General features: G+C 32.0%; 1 protein-coding gene and 1 long non-coding RNA gene across 9 annotated transcripts in view; one reads left to right on the top strand and one right to left on the bottom strand.

Annotated features, from left to right (window-relative positions):
• The first annotated feature begins 5,357 nt into the window (after positions 1-5,357).
• On the top strand, positions 5,358-9,657 carry LOC145249757 (uncharacterized). The gene is made up of 2 exons (XR_013863575.1): positions 5,358-6,244; positions 9,351-9,657. It is a non-coding gene; the product is annotated as an uncharacterized LOC145249757 (long non-coding RNA).
• A 2,109-nt stretch (positions 9,658-11,766) lies between these two features.
• LOC145249754 (uncharacterized) overlaps positions 11,767-12,866 on the bottom strand; it is a 71,441-nt gene continuing 70,341 nt past the window's right edge. For all 8 annotated transcript variants that reach the window (XM_080111675.1, XM_080111669.1, XM_080111673.1 and 5 more), the window contains exons 14-15: positions 12,663-12,792; positions 11,767-12,376 (exon numbers count right to left, since the gene is read on the bottom strand). In XM_080111675.1, the coding sequence (XP_079967801.1) occupies positions 12,350-12,376; positions 12,663-12,792 (157 nt within the window). In that variant the 3' untranslated portion in view covers positions 11,767-12,349. The remainder of the gene's footprint in view (positions 12,377-12,662; positions 12,793-12,866) is intronic.

Raw genomic sequence — 12,866 nt, 5'->3', positions numbered from 1 at the left:
TTATACATTTTGTAAGTTCGGATATTTTTAATTTCATGAGTGGTGATCCCGCTTTTAATGCTATAGTTTTGGTTTCGTTTCTAACTGATGTCACTCAAGTCATGATTTTTATTTTTACTTCTGAAATCACGAGTAGGCATTATGTACATACAATATATAAAATAATCAACAAATTGACTCAATTACGAAATCTGGATAAATAAAAATATTTAAGCAAATTTTATAGCTGGACAACGCCTGGCACCAATCAAGTTTCGATTTTTTTTTTTTTTTTTTTTTTTTTTTTTTTTTTTCATGAATTGGGTATAATCTAAACTGGAAAGAATGTACATTACTGAAATAAAATTAATTCTTGAATAATATCGTTTGTTTGCTCACGAGACAAATAACTTCACTGTTTATTCTCAACTCGAAATAATTTACGTGACTCAAATAGGAATTTGTGCAAAAAATCTTCAATAACGAAACCCTTATTTTCACAATCCATAAGATTTTCCAATTTTTGTTTCAAACACTACTTAAACAAGATTCTTTTAAAGTTGGTTGTACAAACATCTCCATATGTACTTTTCTACTTTGGAAATGATTGAAGCAATTTCGAAATCCATAAAGCCATATATTTTGGAGAGGGTCAAATTTTTTTTTTGTTTTCAGTTCTATCTGCTGTCATCAAAGTCATTTTTTACTTTGAAATCATGACTACATATTGGGTACAATATTATGAAATAATAGAGAATTCTATGATATATGTGTGTGTGTGTGTGAAATATGGATAAATTATATTTAGTTGTATTTTATGATTGGGGCAACCCGCAAATGATAAATGTTTAAACTATCAGTAAAACTAAAAGCCAAAGATAATAGCATCAAATATGTAAATTTATTTTACTTAAAAAAAAAAAAATTTGCATAAATTGTTTTTGGTAATCTTTAAAAATTGCATTTGTTCCAAAAATGTTTACAATTTGAATAAAACAGTTTTATCAATTAAAAAAAAATAAAAATCAAACATCTTGTGCTTAAATTTTTGTTTTTCTATTATGTTTTTGTACATTTGGGGGGGGGGGTCTTTAACATCATTACTTGGTCTCGTCTGATTTCTTTCTATCTGGTTGGTTCTACCCGCTAGCTAGCTCCAGCAAATCTTAACCAAGGATCGCCAAATTACCGAGATTTAGAATTCCCTCAACAGGCAGTCAAAACGTCCATTTTCATTCTGAAGCTGGACTGTCCTATTTTTGTATACTGAGTGTAAAACAAATTTTTAAAACCTAACACGTTATTTGGGATGGAGAAAGAAGGTAATAGTCACGGACTAATGATTCTTTGATATTAATATTAAAGTCACTTGATGGTTTCTCTCCCAATGACGAAAGGCATGAAAGACTGAAAAGTTGCCAACAAAAATTGTAAGTATATTTTCAAATTATTTTAAAGACATTTAAAATGTTTTACTGATTTAATTTGATTACTAACATTTTTTTTATTAAACTTGTTTCATATTTGTATTCTAAATCATTTCTCCAAATTAAGATTCAACTCTTTTAGTAGATTTTGCGGAAAGAAAAACAAAATATCAATGTAGAATTATGGACAAGTTTCAGTTTTTTTTTTTTTTTTTTTTTTTTTTTTTGTAAAACAAGCTTCCATTTCAAAGACATTCTGGTATTTTAGAGCAGTGAACCAAAAATTATTTTTCTCTGGGAAATAAATTCTGTGTACATTTAATATTTGTGTTGGAATTATATTTGAGCAACTATACAGTTTTACAACCTTACCATTTAAATGTGGATTTGGTGGTAAAAAATAATGAAGTTTCCTAAAACGTTAGAATCGACTGGAAATTATTTTTACATTGAAGCCAATATCCCACTCTTAAGTTCTAAAATGATTTTCTTTTTGCTAAGTTTCCTTTTCTACAGCAAAACATCTTTCTTATTGACAGTAGTATAACTGATCAAATCATAATTCAAGAAAAAAATGCACATTTGCCCTGTTATGTTAAGAATGGTTTTCTAAATAGCGACTACATTAAGATAAGTGTTTATTTTATTTATCAAGTTAAATTTTATTTTTTATCTTTTTGTTATTTTACATAACAATTGTCAATTATTTTAAAATTGCATTTCATCAATTCACAACAAACTAATGCAACGACTATATTTTCAATTACAAAGAAAATATTTAAAGATCTATTTGTGTAATATACACTCTCTCCTAAGTGTTTGCTTGTGAAAAATATATGCAAACATTACATGAAGATTTTACAGCAATTTGGGGGGGGAAAAAAAAAAAAGGCAAGAAATCTCCATTTAGAAATTTAAAAAGAATTGGGAATCGAGAATTGAAAAAATCTTTGAATCTGCTCATCACTAATATAGTCCGTATACAAAGTTATTGGTAGTTATTTCTTTCTGATTTAAATTTGTTTTGGATGACTTGAATCTATTTTCCATTTTATGCCCCCCCCTCCTTTTTTTTTCTTTTTACACTAAGTTTGTCTGGGTGAAGTTGAGTTGACAATTTGTTTGCAAATCTGTGTACTTGCATCCCACACGTAGATTTCTCTATCAATGCTAAGGACTTTTTTTAATTAAGTTTAGTATGTTGAATTAAACATTTCTTTCTCTTATCCAAAACAATTGTAATCAATTTCCTTTCTCTCTCCACAAAATCAATTTTTCTCATTTAACACTGCCAACTCATGAAACCCATCGTTCACTAATGTTGGAAACACCTCGGTTAATTTTTGTAACCCCTTTTTTCTAGCCAGTGCTGGAAATTAAAGCTTTGTCCGTTTAAATAATTGGTGAAAGGTCCGTAGACTTGGCCCAGGATTCATGATATCCCCCACGCAAATAAAAGGGCGCTCATGTAAACAGAAACTAAAGTCTAGGGGAGATAACCAGTATAGACATAGCATATTTTCCCCAAGTATAATTTTGGGACGCTGAAATAATCAGTGGAACGATTTTAAATGAACAATAATTGCACAAATACTATAGCAGAGTTCCGGAAATTACCGAAGCAGTTTACGAAAAGAAAACAAGTTAATTGAATAACTAATAAAACTATGGAAGAATGTTAAATGAAAAAAAGATTACACGAATACTATAGCCAAGTCCCAGAAATTGTCGAAACAGTTTATGAAAAGGAAACAAGTTAGCAAATCAAACTATACCTGAATGAGGTTTAGTCCCAGAAATTGTCAAAGCAGTAAAATATATATATATATACATACACGCACACAAATGCTATATGACAATGTTAAATAACAAAATAAATTAACGTATTACACAAAACAAAGGTAAACAATGTTAATTAAATCAACAGAAATTAAACTTGTTAGTGAAAATAAAAATTACATAAAGCTCTCAATAATTGAGGAAATACTTCTCCCTTTTCCACCACAGAAACTCCATGAAATGAAGAATGAACATCTGTCCCCAACAATTTTCGAATGAAACCAAAAATCTCCATTTAAAAATGATTTTAGTTTTTACAATTTACTAAAATAATGATTAGCATAAATTTTAATGCTAATTATTTACATCTTTAATTAAAAACAAATTTAAATGTTAATTAATATTGAAACGTATCTTTATCTTATCTTCAATTGTCTGTGTGGATGTGTTCATCAGGATTAAAGTATCATGGATGATTGTGGTATGTTCATGTCGTTTTCATACCCGTTTAAAGTATCATACGCAGCTCAAACAGATGTTTTCAGCAAAATTAACGATTAAATTATCAGGACAATGTTTCCCTATCTCTTCTTTCTACGGTTAAGTTACATTTATCAGTATTTCTTTCTACTGCCCCAAACACCCAGATCCTGTCTCTAAATCTACATCTTATATTTTCGCTTAAAGAAGTAGGATTCATCAATTTCTACTTCTTTGCATCTAAAGCTTATCCACCCAGCAATATTGGCTTATTCAAAATATCCTGTTCACAAACTTTAATAAAATTTTTTCCAATATCCACTTGTGGGATGCAATGCCGGCTTCCTTAATTGCCGTTTGCTTCATCTCCATTCCCAACAAAAAATAAATCTCATCGTCTGTTATTTTGGGAAAAATTGAACTAAATGTCCAATTTAAATCACTAATTTCTAGTGGAGTGAAGACCTGGTCCACTATACGTTCTTTAGAAAGTCGGGACATCCTAAATTTGATGTTATCTATTCTAAGAAATCTTAGTAATGATTCTGTGGCTGAACGATAAAATAGCAAATCCCAATAGCCAACAAGTTTTTGTATAGCAACAATCAAGAGCCAATGAAAAATGCTTTTATTAGGAAAAAACCCACTTTATCTTGTGCCGAATCTTTTGACCGTTTTTAATTTTTTTTATATACATTTGTATATTTAAAGATTTGGATTTTAAGTATAATTTTTTATTTTGGATAAGTTTTAACAATGCAGGTTTTTTAAGTTCAGTTTTTACAGTATCTGTTTATTAAATTGCTAGATGAAACTACAGAATAGTTATAAAGAAAACAACCCCTCCCCCCTTCTCAATGTAAAAGTGGATTTCAAAATAAGGTATTTCAGCACAGTCCTTTTTCTGTAGAGTGCCATTTTATTTTTTTATGTGAATAAGCATCACAATTTCTCTTGTTCCTTCTGTGACTGAATAATTCTGATTAATTTCCCCTTTTCTTGGTATAGTAATAACGCGGTCAAAGATTCCGTGTTTTGCATGTCCCGGTAGACAAGTGTACTAGAATGCTTGACTTTAATCATAACCAGAAATTCACTGCTTTAATACTTCTAAATCTCCTTTAAATTGCAAAGTAAACATGTTTTCCCCATTAGTATTATAGATAAAAACCTGACGCTAACAGAAATTGACAGTTTTAATACTTCAAAAGCTTCTTAAAAAGCTCGAGACTAATTAACTAAAATAAAGAAAAAAAAATTCTTTTTAAATGAAGGTGACGCATCAGAAAATTCATCTCCATGAAGTTTCTTTAATTGGAAAAAAGTGATATGCTTAATTTGTGTTAATAAGTTTATTTAATTTGTTATTAATTAACATCGTTTCATTGTAACAAGTTGTTTACTTGTTTTGTGTACGTTAATTAATAAGCAGCCCAAAGTATGCCTTGGAAATATGCTTAGTTTTACTATATCTATGGTGATTATCTCCCCTAGATCTGAGTTTAATGTTGACATATAAGCGCTTATAAAAGCATGCTTAGATGTGATTGGGTTTGAGAATTTTTTCCTCATACATTAACAAGTCTTTTGTTTCCTATAATTTTTAGTGCAAATACTTTTTCCTCCTTTCGTTTGACATGATATTCACGATCTGTTTAGGATTCAGTTTCTCCATAGTATTGCCCTTGGATAGGTTTTATTTTAAGTCACTTCTAGTACAAAATTTTCAGATCTTGTTCTCTCTCTCCAATCATGTTAATCAGTTTCACATATCGACTTAAATGTGGAAGTGATTGAAAGTTAATTTCTTAAACTATTGAAAGCCACTCTTCATCTGTCTAGATTGAAGTTTCCTTCAAACTTTTGTTTTGGGAGCTTTTCAACACCACAACCACTGATCATCACTTTAGTCTTGCTAACATTTACCATTCCAGGGCTTTACAGATTTACCTGCAGTTGACCTTTGACTAAATATTTTCGTTTATTAGCCAAATTTATGCAATGTTATTTCACTGTTATAAAAAACAATTCCATGTGAAGTTTTGTTTGATTTTCTAATCTTCAAAGATGATGCAGACGAAAATTATGGGAGGAAATTAAGAAATTTCAAAACCAATTACATTCAGTGGGAAATATCACTCAGAATAATTCAATCAAATGACAAATGCAAGTTTGAACATCTCATCAGTTTCAATATTAGTTACTAAACTTGAAACAACAATCTCAAAAGCATTGCATTCACTTTGTTACAAACTTTGAACAATGGCATTTAGAATTACCTAGTAAATTTACTGACAAAATGTGTAGTTTTTGCAATATTTGTTTCCATACTTTCAAAAATAACATGCTTATCATTTGTTGCTGCTTCAGTTTGCTTGGAAGCCTGGGTAGATGTGCCAGTTGAATCTGTCCAATAGGTGTGTGCAGCCAGGAACTGACCCAGTACCTGGCATACCTCAGTCCGACAACTGGGTGGTACCTAGGAGGTCCAGACCTTACCACCTGTCTTTTGAGTGGAGTAAGTTCATAGTTTACTACCAGAAGCACCCCTATTCAGAAATGCTGATGAGGCTGCCCAGGTAATTTTTGGAAGTCTGTCCCTCTTCTTTAGGTGCGCTGATTGACATTGCTTACCTTTCGACCTTGTGTCGGATCTTGCTGCAAGTAAATATCTATTTTCAAAAAAGCTGTCAGGCTTTTGAACCGATACGACGTGATCATGATTACTTTCATTTCAGTTTTAAGTTATTCAATCAATGTTTACCTACTTTAAAAAAAAATGTTAAAGAATTAGTTTTTTTCTGAATTTGATAAAGAAAATTAATAGTTGTAATATAAAGTAACTTATTAAAGTACAAACCTTTTTAATTAAAATTTTATTTTAAAAAAGTGGTTATTTGCTCTAAATATTTCTATTTAGAAATACCTGTATATATAAAACCTCCAACCTCTATTTTTGTATCTTAGAGCAAATAGTGAGTGTTGTGATACTATATTTCATCTTAGTCTAGAAGAATCTCTTTACTATGGCAATTTTTATGTACTAAGCATTTTTTTTATAAATGCCAGTTATCGCCCTTAGATTCGAAACATTAAAGTTGGGTCTCAATTTTGTTTGGAACTTGTAAAGGAAGCATTTAATTACTCGTTAAACATTAATTTTTTTTTTTTTAAAATTTAATTTATATACAATTTTAGATTATTTAAATTACATTTAAAAAAAAAAAAAATACAAATCCTTGTCAATCACAACATGTCATATTCTAAAAATTATGTAACTTGATTAGGGTTTTAACTTTATCGAGTTACATATGTTTTGGAATATAACACCTTTGTTCCACAACTGACAAGTATACTTCGTTTTCTAAATGTAATTTAAAGAGCCTAAAATTTATGAAAAAGTAAAGAGAGGGTTAGATGCAGCCAGTTTTTTCGAATACAGGCCTTGCTAAAAAATGTTTTTCTGTAAATTGAAAAACATTTACATAATTTTGGGAACATGTATGCATGTCGCAGAACGAAGATGACTTTTTTTTTTTTTTCATGTAGTTGTTTAAAAGACATCTTTTAAAGTATAAAATTTGGTGCATATTTACTATTTCACTAAAAAAAAAAATCAATAATTTGACTAAATAATGGTTGAAAACATTTTTCACTCAGTAATGAACTCTGGACGATTGTCAGAAAAAAACAAAAAACAAAAAAAAACAAAAAAACCCATGATCACTAAACGATAAGTGTTTTATTTTCAGTCACCACTAGAGAAAATCACTTGTGACGTAAAGCCCGGCATTCCTTAAAAATGTTAGCAACAAGGTCTATTAGATAGGCAAGTAATAAATTATAATCCAGCATCTCTTGCGGACATTCCATATGAAACAATACTTTAAAGATACAAATGAAAAACAATGAACTTAAAACCTAATTGTACTGCTAAGCCATCACTAAATGCGCTATTAATTTTAACACTGAAGATTTCCGTACATTGCTTGAACTTTCACCAATCTCTTGTTTGCCCTTAGCCCATAAGCTAATCTTGGCACTCTGTCGAAAGCATTCTCTAGATCCACAAAAGCAAAATATGGGTTCTTTTTAAGGTATTGTCTAGATAATAAATGTAGTGCTACTTTGCCCCGGCATAAAACAAACTGCATTTCTGGTTTATTTGCTGCTCAATTATCTCAACCACTTTTAGTTAATTCCATCGTCTCTTTAATTACTTGTAACAATCTTCCAAGATAAAATCAAATAGGTTGTCAGATTTGATCATCTTGTAAGCTAAATGTATTTTACTTGCTCTTAACTGAACAGATTTTTGAACTCTTGACAATTTCATTGATAGCTTCTTTCAGACTATATAATCAGTAATTTTCCTGTTGCATGTATTAACTTGTGCTCATCTTTTTCACCAACTTGGTTTTATTCTTAGCTAGGTAGGATCTAGTTAGCTGTCATCATCTCTCTAGAGTTTTGGCCTTATTCTAGATCTTTTCTATTGTCCTAGGGTCCCTTTTGTTGACATGTTGTCGATCTCAAAAGGTGACCTGCTCATTATGTGCACGTCTGTCAAATTGTAAATAAACTAGATGGTCTCATTAGTCAACTGTTTCTTAATCTTCCCTTTCTTACACATGTTCAGCTAAATCTGATCATATTTGAATATCAAAGTTTTACGTGCATTTTTTTTTTACTTGATGAAACTACCAGCATCAGTGATGTCATCATTAATAGATTCACCTTCATAAATCACATGGCCTTTTTATTGCATTTTATAATTTTCTCAACTTTCCTCTTGCTGTAAGCTTTGACAGTAGGTTTCTTTTGCAGTTCAGATTAAACTGTCTGAACCTGTCAAAGATTTTCAAAACGAAAGTAAAAATAGATTTAATACTAGTGTGTACTTTAATGATAAATGCTATTTTTGTTAATTTTTTTTTTTTTTTTTTTTTTTTTTTTTTGATGGCTCTCACCAACTTGTAAAATTGTTGGTTAGTAAAAGCTTGTAAACAAGTCTTACAGGGAAACTATGCATGAAGGATCACCTTACTCAAAACTCGTGTACCGTGATCTTTTCATTTTAATCATTGACCCTTATGACTCAAGTGCTGGCGGTCAAAGAGGGCACAAAGCCATAGTTCATAATTTGCATGCATAAAATGATACTGGCAATTGATTGGTTATTGAGATCCCGTTGTTAGCTGAAACTTTGTTACATGTAAGTACACTAAGATTAACCTTATCATTACCCTTCTGATGTCACAGTTGGACTCTGTTGCTGTAGAATAAAAATTCAAACTTTTAAAATCTCAAGTGTGTGGTTCTTGTAATTTTTTTTAATTTAAAACCAATCGCAGAATTTTTTTTAACATTTTCAATGTGGTTCTTTGATTCTTACTCAACCGAAACTAAAGTGAAATTACTTTTAATGTAAGTCTATGATCGTTAAATTCAAGCGATTTTTCTCGTTTAATTTCTCTCATATATACAATAAGGTGAAACGAGTGTTTGGGCAAAAATGTTTATTTTTCAGCTATTTGGTACAAATGATTTTACATAAACCTTTCACGTTATTAAAATACATAGAAATGAGAAATTAAACAATTAAATATTTCCTAAAATAGATAATGAAAAAAGACTGTCCAAGTGTTTCATTATTAAACTTTTTTTTTTTTTTTTACATTCCAGATCATTCTAGTTTGACTAGAAGTTCACAGAATATCATTCTCTCGGAAAACATTGCAACATGGCCAAGTGAATGGAACTCTAACAGTTCATATAAAAGCTACCAATGTATAGCACAAACTTTGAATGTTCCTGTTAGTACTACAAAAACATGCCAAGATCGGGAGCTCCTCGGAAAGGTGCCAGTGCAAAATCTTGCAAAATGATCCTTTCATGGCCCGTGAAGTCTTAAAAAAAAAAAAAAAAGGGAATCTGCAAGATGACCATCAGTAACGAACTGCACAAATAAAAGTTGCATGACTTTTTTTTTTACAGAAGAAAGTTAACTTTTTTTTTGTGATATGGTTGGATGAGACCAAAATTGAACTTTGTGTGTAAATGGTTCTGCATATGATATGAAGAACACTACCCCTACCGTGAAAGTACGAAGGAGGAAACATTAAAAAAAAACTTTGCTAAAGGACAGGACATTTATAATTAACATGCTATGTCTATATGGGCAGGGTTAATTAAAGTGAATTCTGCAGAAGAAAACATTAAACTATAGGGTGGAACAATAAAATTGTTGCCCAAGATGTTTCCGTTTAATGAAAACCAGTTTTCTTTTTGTTGCAGACCATCCACTAATTGTCCAGATACCTTCAGGAAGACCTGAAACGGTTCAGGCAGGCATTGACAAAACTCCCTAGCAGCCTATTTGATTTAGGCGTCACACACAAATGTGATTGCATGTGTGAAGGAGAACTTGAAGTGTAGGTCCTACAGGCACCAGACAAGTCAGATTTTAACTGAGAAGACAAAGAACATGAGGTTAATCAACAAGCCAATCATGCTCCGGTTCTTTTCATCTGAAAAGAACTTCTAGAACCAGGTGCACAACAGCCAGAACAATCGCTGGATTGCCATGAATAATAGACATGCCAAGAGTGAAAAAGTTTCCAGCAACGGTTATGGTCGTTGGTATAGTTTGGAAGACTACATCATGCCACCTCACATCTTCAAAGTCAGCTTGAAAGTCAACACCCACAGATATAAATGCAGGAGTACCTCAGGGGGTTTATCCTGAGACCTTTATTATTTCTGATATTCATAAATGACCTCCCTGATAAAATTGTTTCTGAGATGGGTATATTTGCCGATGACACCACTCTAACAGGCATGAGGGGAAAAACAAATAAACACATCTCTAAGGAAATGGCAGAAACACTAGATGAAGATCTCCAATCTCTAGTGGAATGGTCAGATTCAATGCTGCCAAAACAAAGCTTGTTTCCTTCAATAATTACAAGAAACTTTCTCTACTAGCAATGACCAAAAACATTACCTGAAAGTACTTCCTTTACATTCTTTGACTTAACAGGGAACATGAACTGGAATAGAGGCATTGCCAAGGCTGCTGCAAAGAAGGTGGGCTCTCTATAGTGATGTATGGAGTACTAATTTATTTCGGACTATTTATTCTCATCTTTATTAGTTTTTCACGACGTTTCAGCCAACTATGGCATTCGTCAGGTGGTAACCGCGACGGATAGGAACTTTGAATGTCCTAATTGTAATTACTGCCTTCCATAGTTCCACACTTTGGGTAGGATTGAAACCGCTAGCTTCAGACAATGTCCATCTGGAAGCAAAGCATGCCAGAGGTTTACTTGGCCTAAACATGGTGAGACTACAACTACGGATGGCAGTGATTGCTGAGAATGCAGTTAGGAGATTCGAAGGCCAGAGGAATAGTTGGCCGAAACGTTGTGAAAAACAACCACCAATAAAGATGAAAACAATAGTAGGAAATAAATTAATATATATAATGCTCATCTCAAAAATGAACTGACATGCAGAAATTTAAGTGTAATGTCCCGATAGTAGCCTCGCCCCCCCCCCTCCCCAAAGTGGCACCGTCTTGTTTGGGGTGAAAATAGAAGGAAAAAAAAGAATGTACCTGGATGTGCCGAAGAGTATAGTGATCCCCTGGCTCAATCAGATGGCTACTAGCAGACCCTGGGTGTGGCAGTAAGACTGTGCCGGCCTACATATCCAAAGAGACCCAGTCTTAGCTTCACAAGGAGTACGACTTTGGGGCCCCTTTCCTCCCTTGACCTGAACTCGCTGGACTACTTCATTTGGTTATATGTCGAGAACATGACTTCCCACAACACCAAAGCCAGCTTGATCGCTGCCATCCACCAAGTTCCTTCCAGCACTTGTGGAAAAGGTATGCTCCCAGACCATACCTTTTCCACATCAAGGTGATGATTGAGGCTACATTGAATAGATGTTATCTCTACTAGATAAGCAAGTTACCTGAATTGATTTTTTTTTTTTTTTTTTCTTCAATAATAGCTTTATAAAAATAAAAACTGTTTCCTATAGGGTGACATTTTTATCATTCCATATAGTGAAAAGAAAGAGAAATGCAGAATGAAATTTAAAAGAATGTTTTAATGTATGCAAAGAAGCGTGAAGTACAATGTGTTGAACAGCAGTAGTGATCCGATTTCCTGGAGTTTTTATAATGAATGGCCCCAATCTCCTCATTTTCCTGGTAAGTATATTTGAAATTTTGATGGTGGGATCATAAAGTAAGTGAATGTTAGAGAAACAGTCATTGAATGAATGTTTACAATCTTTTTTATCTACTTTATATAATTAAAAAACTTTCAATGCGGCAAAGTTTGTGCAAAAACTTTTAAAATTTTCAGATTAACAATAAAACAAAATTGAAGATTTCTGAAAGCTGTTATGATTTTGGAGATACTAAAACACAATACAATGAAAGGATAATTATAATTCTATACAACTTTCCCCCTCCCCAACCACTTCCTTGTGGCTGGTCACCCACATCCTTTAGCTTTTAACCCAACACTCAGATGATGAGGGCAGAAACAGGAGGAGATTAGAGACAAGTAATACAGTTAAATCATTATGTCAAAAAAAATAATGAATCCATGGAAGAAAATCTTGGTTTGATGAGACTGACACACATTTAAATATCTTCAGATTCGTCAGTAATACGGTCTTCGAGGATTGTTCTGAAAAAAAAAAAAAAAAATTCTGATTTAAACAATCTAACCCAAGCCCAATGAGCAACTTGTTTTTATTGCAAATACAATTTCAAATATTCCTTTTGTCTGTTAAAGTGTTGAGGAGTTGAATTTCTTATGAGTAATTCATTCCAAATTTTTTGGGAAGAGGAAATCTGATTTTTCTCTATAAACTGAAGTCACTGGAAGAATTATGCCATAAAAAAAAACAGTAAATCGAAAAACTAAAATATATTCAGTGACAAATTATTAAATAAAAAAAAAATTAACAAACCAACGGATTTGGTCGGAATCTGTAGGCTAACATCATCCGTTTTCTGAAGGCTTCATATTCATCATCGTCCCTACTCAAATTTGCTGGCCTTTCAACTCCAAAGCCACCACCTTCAATTGGTTGAACTCCCCTGCAATGAAGGACAAAAAATAAAAAAGCCATTTTGATCAAAACAACCCCTCCCCCTTTTTTTTTTTTTTTTTT

The sequence above is a fragment of the Euprymna scolopes genome, chromosome 28, assembly GCF_053919585.1.
Source record: "Euprymna scolopes isolate OS-2025 chromosome 28, ASM5391958v1, whole genome shotgun sequence".
NCBI lineage: Eukaryota > Metazoa > Mollusca > Cephalopoda > Sepiida > Sepiolidae > Euprymna > Euprymna scolopes.
The sequence above is the reverse complement of the archived record's forward strand: the minus strand, read 5'-3'. Positions and strand labels throughout refer to the sequence as shown.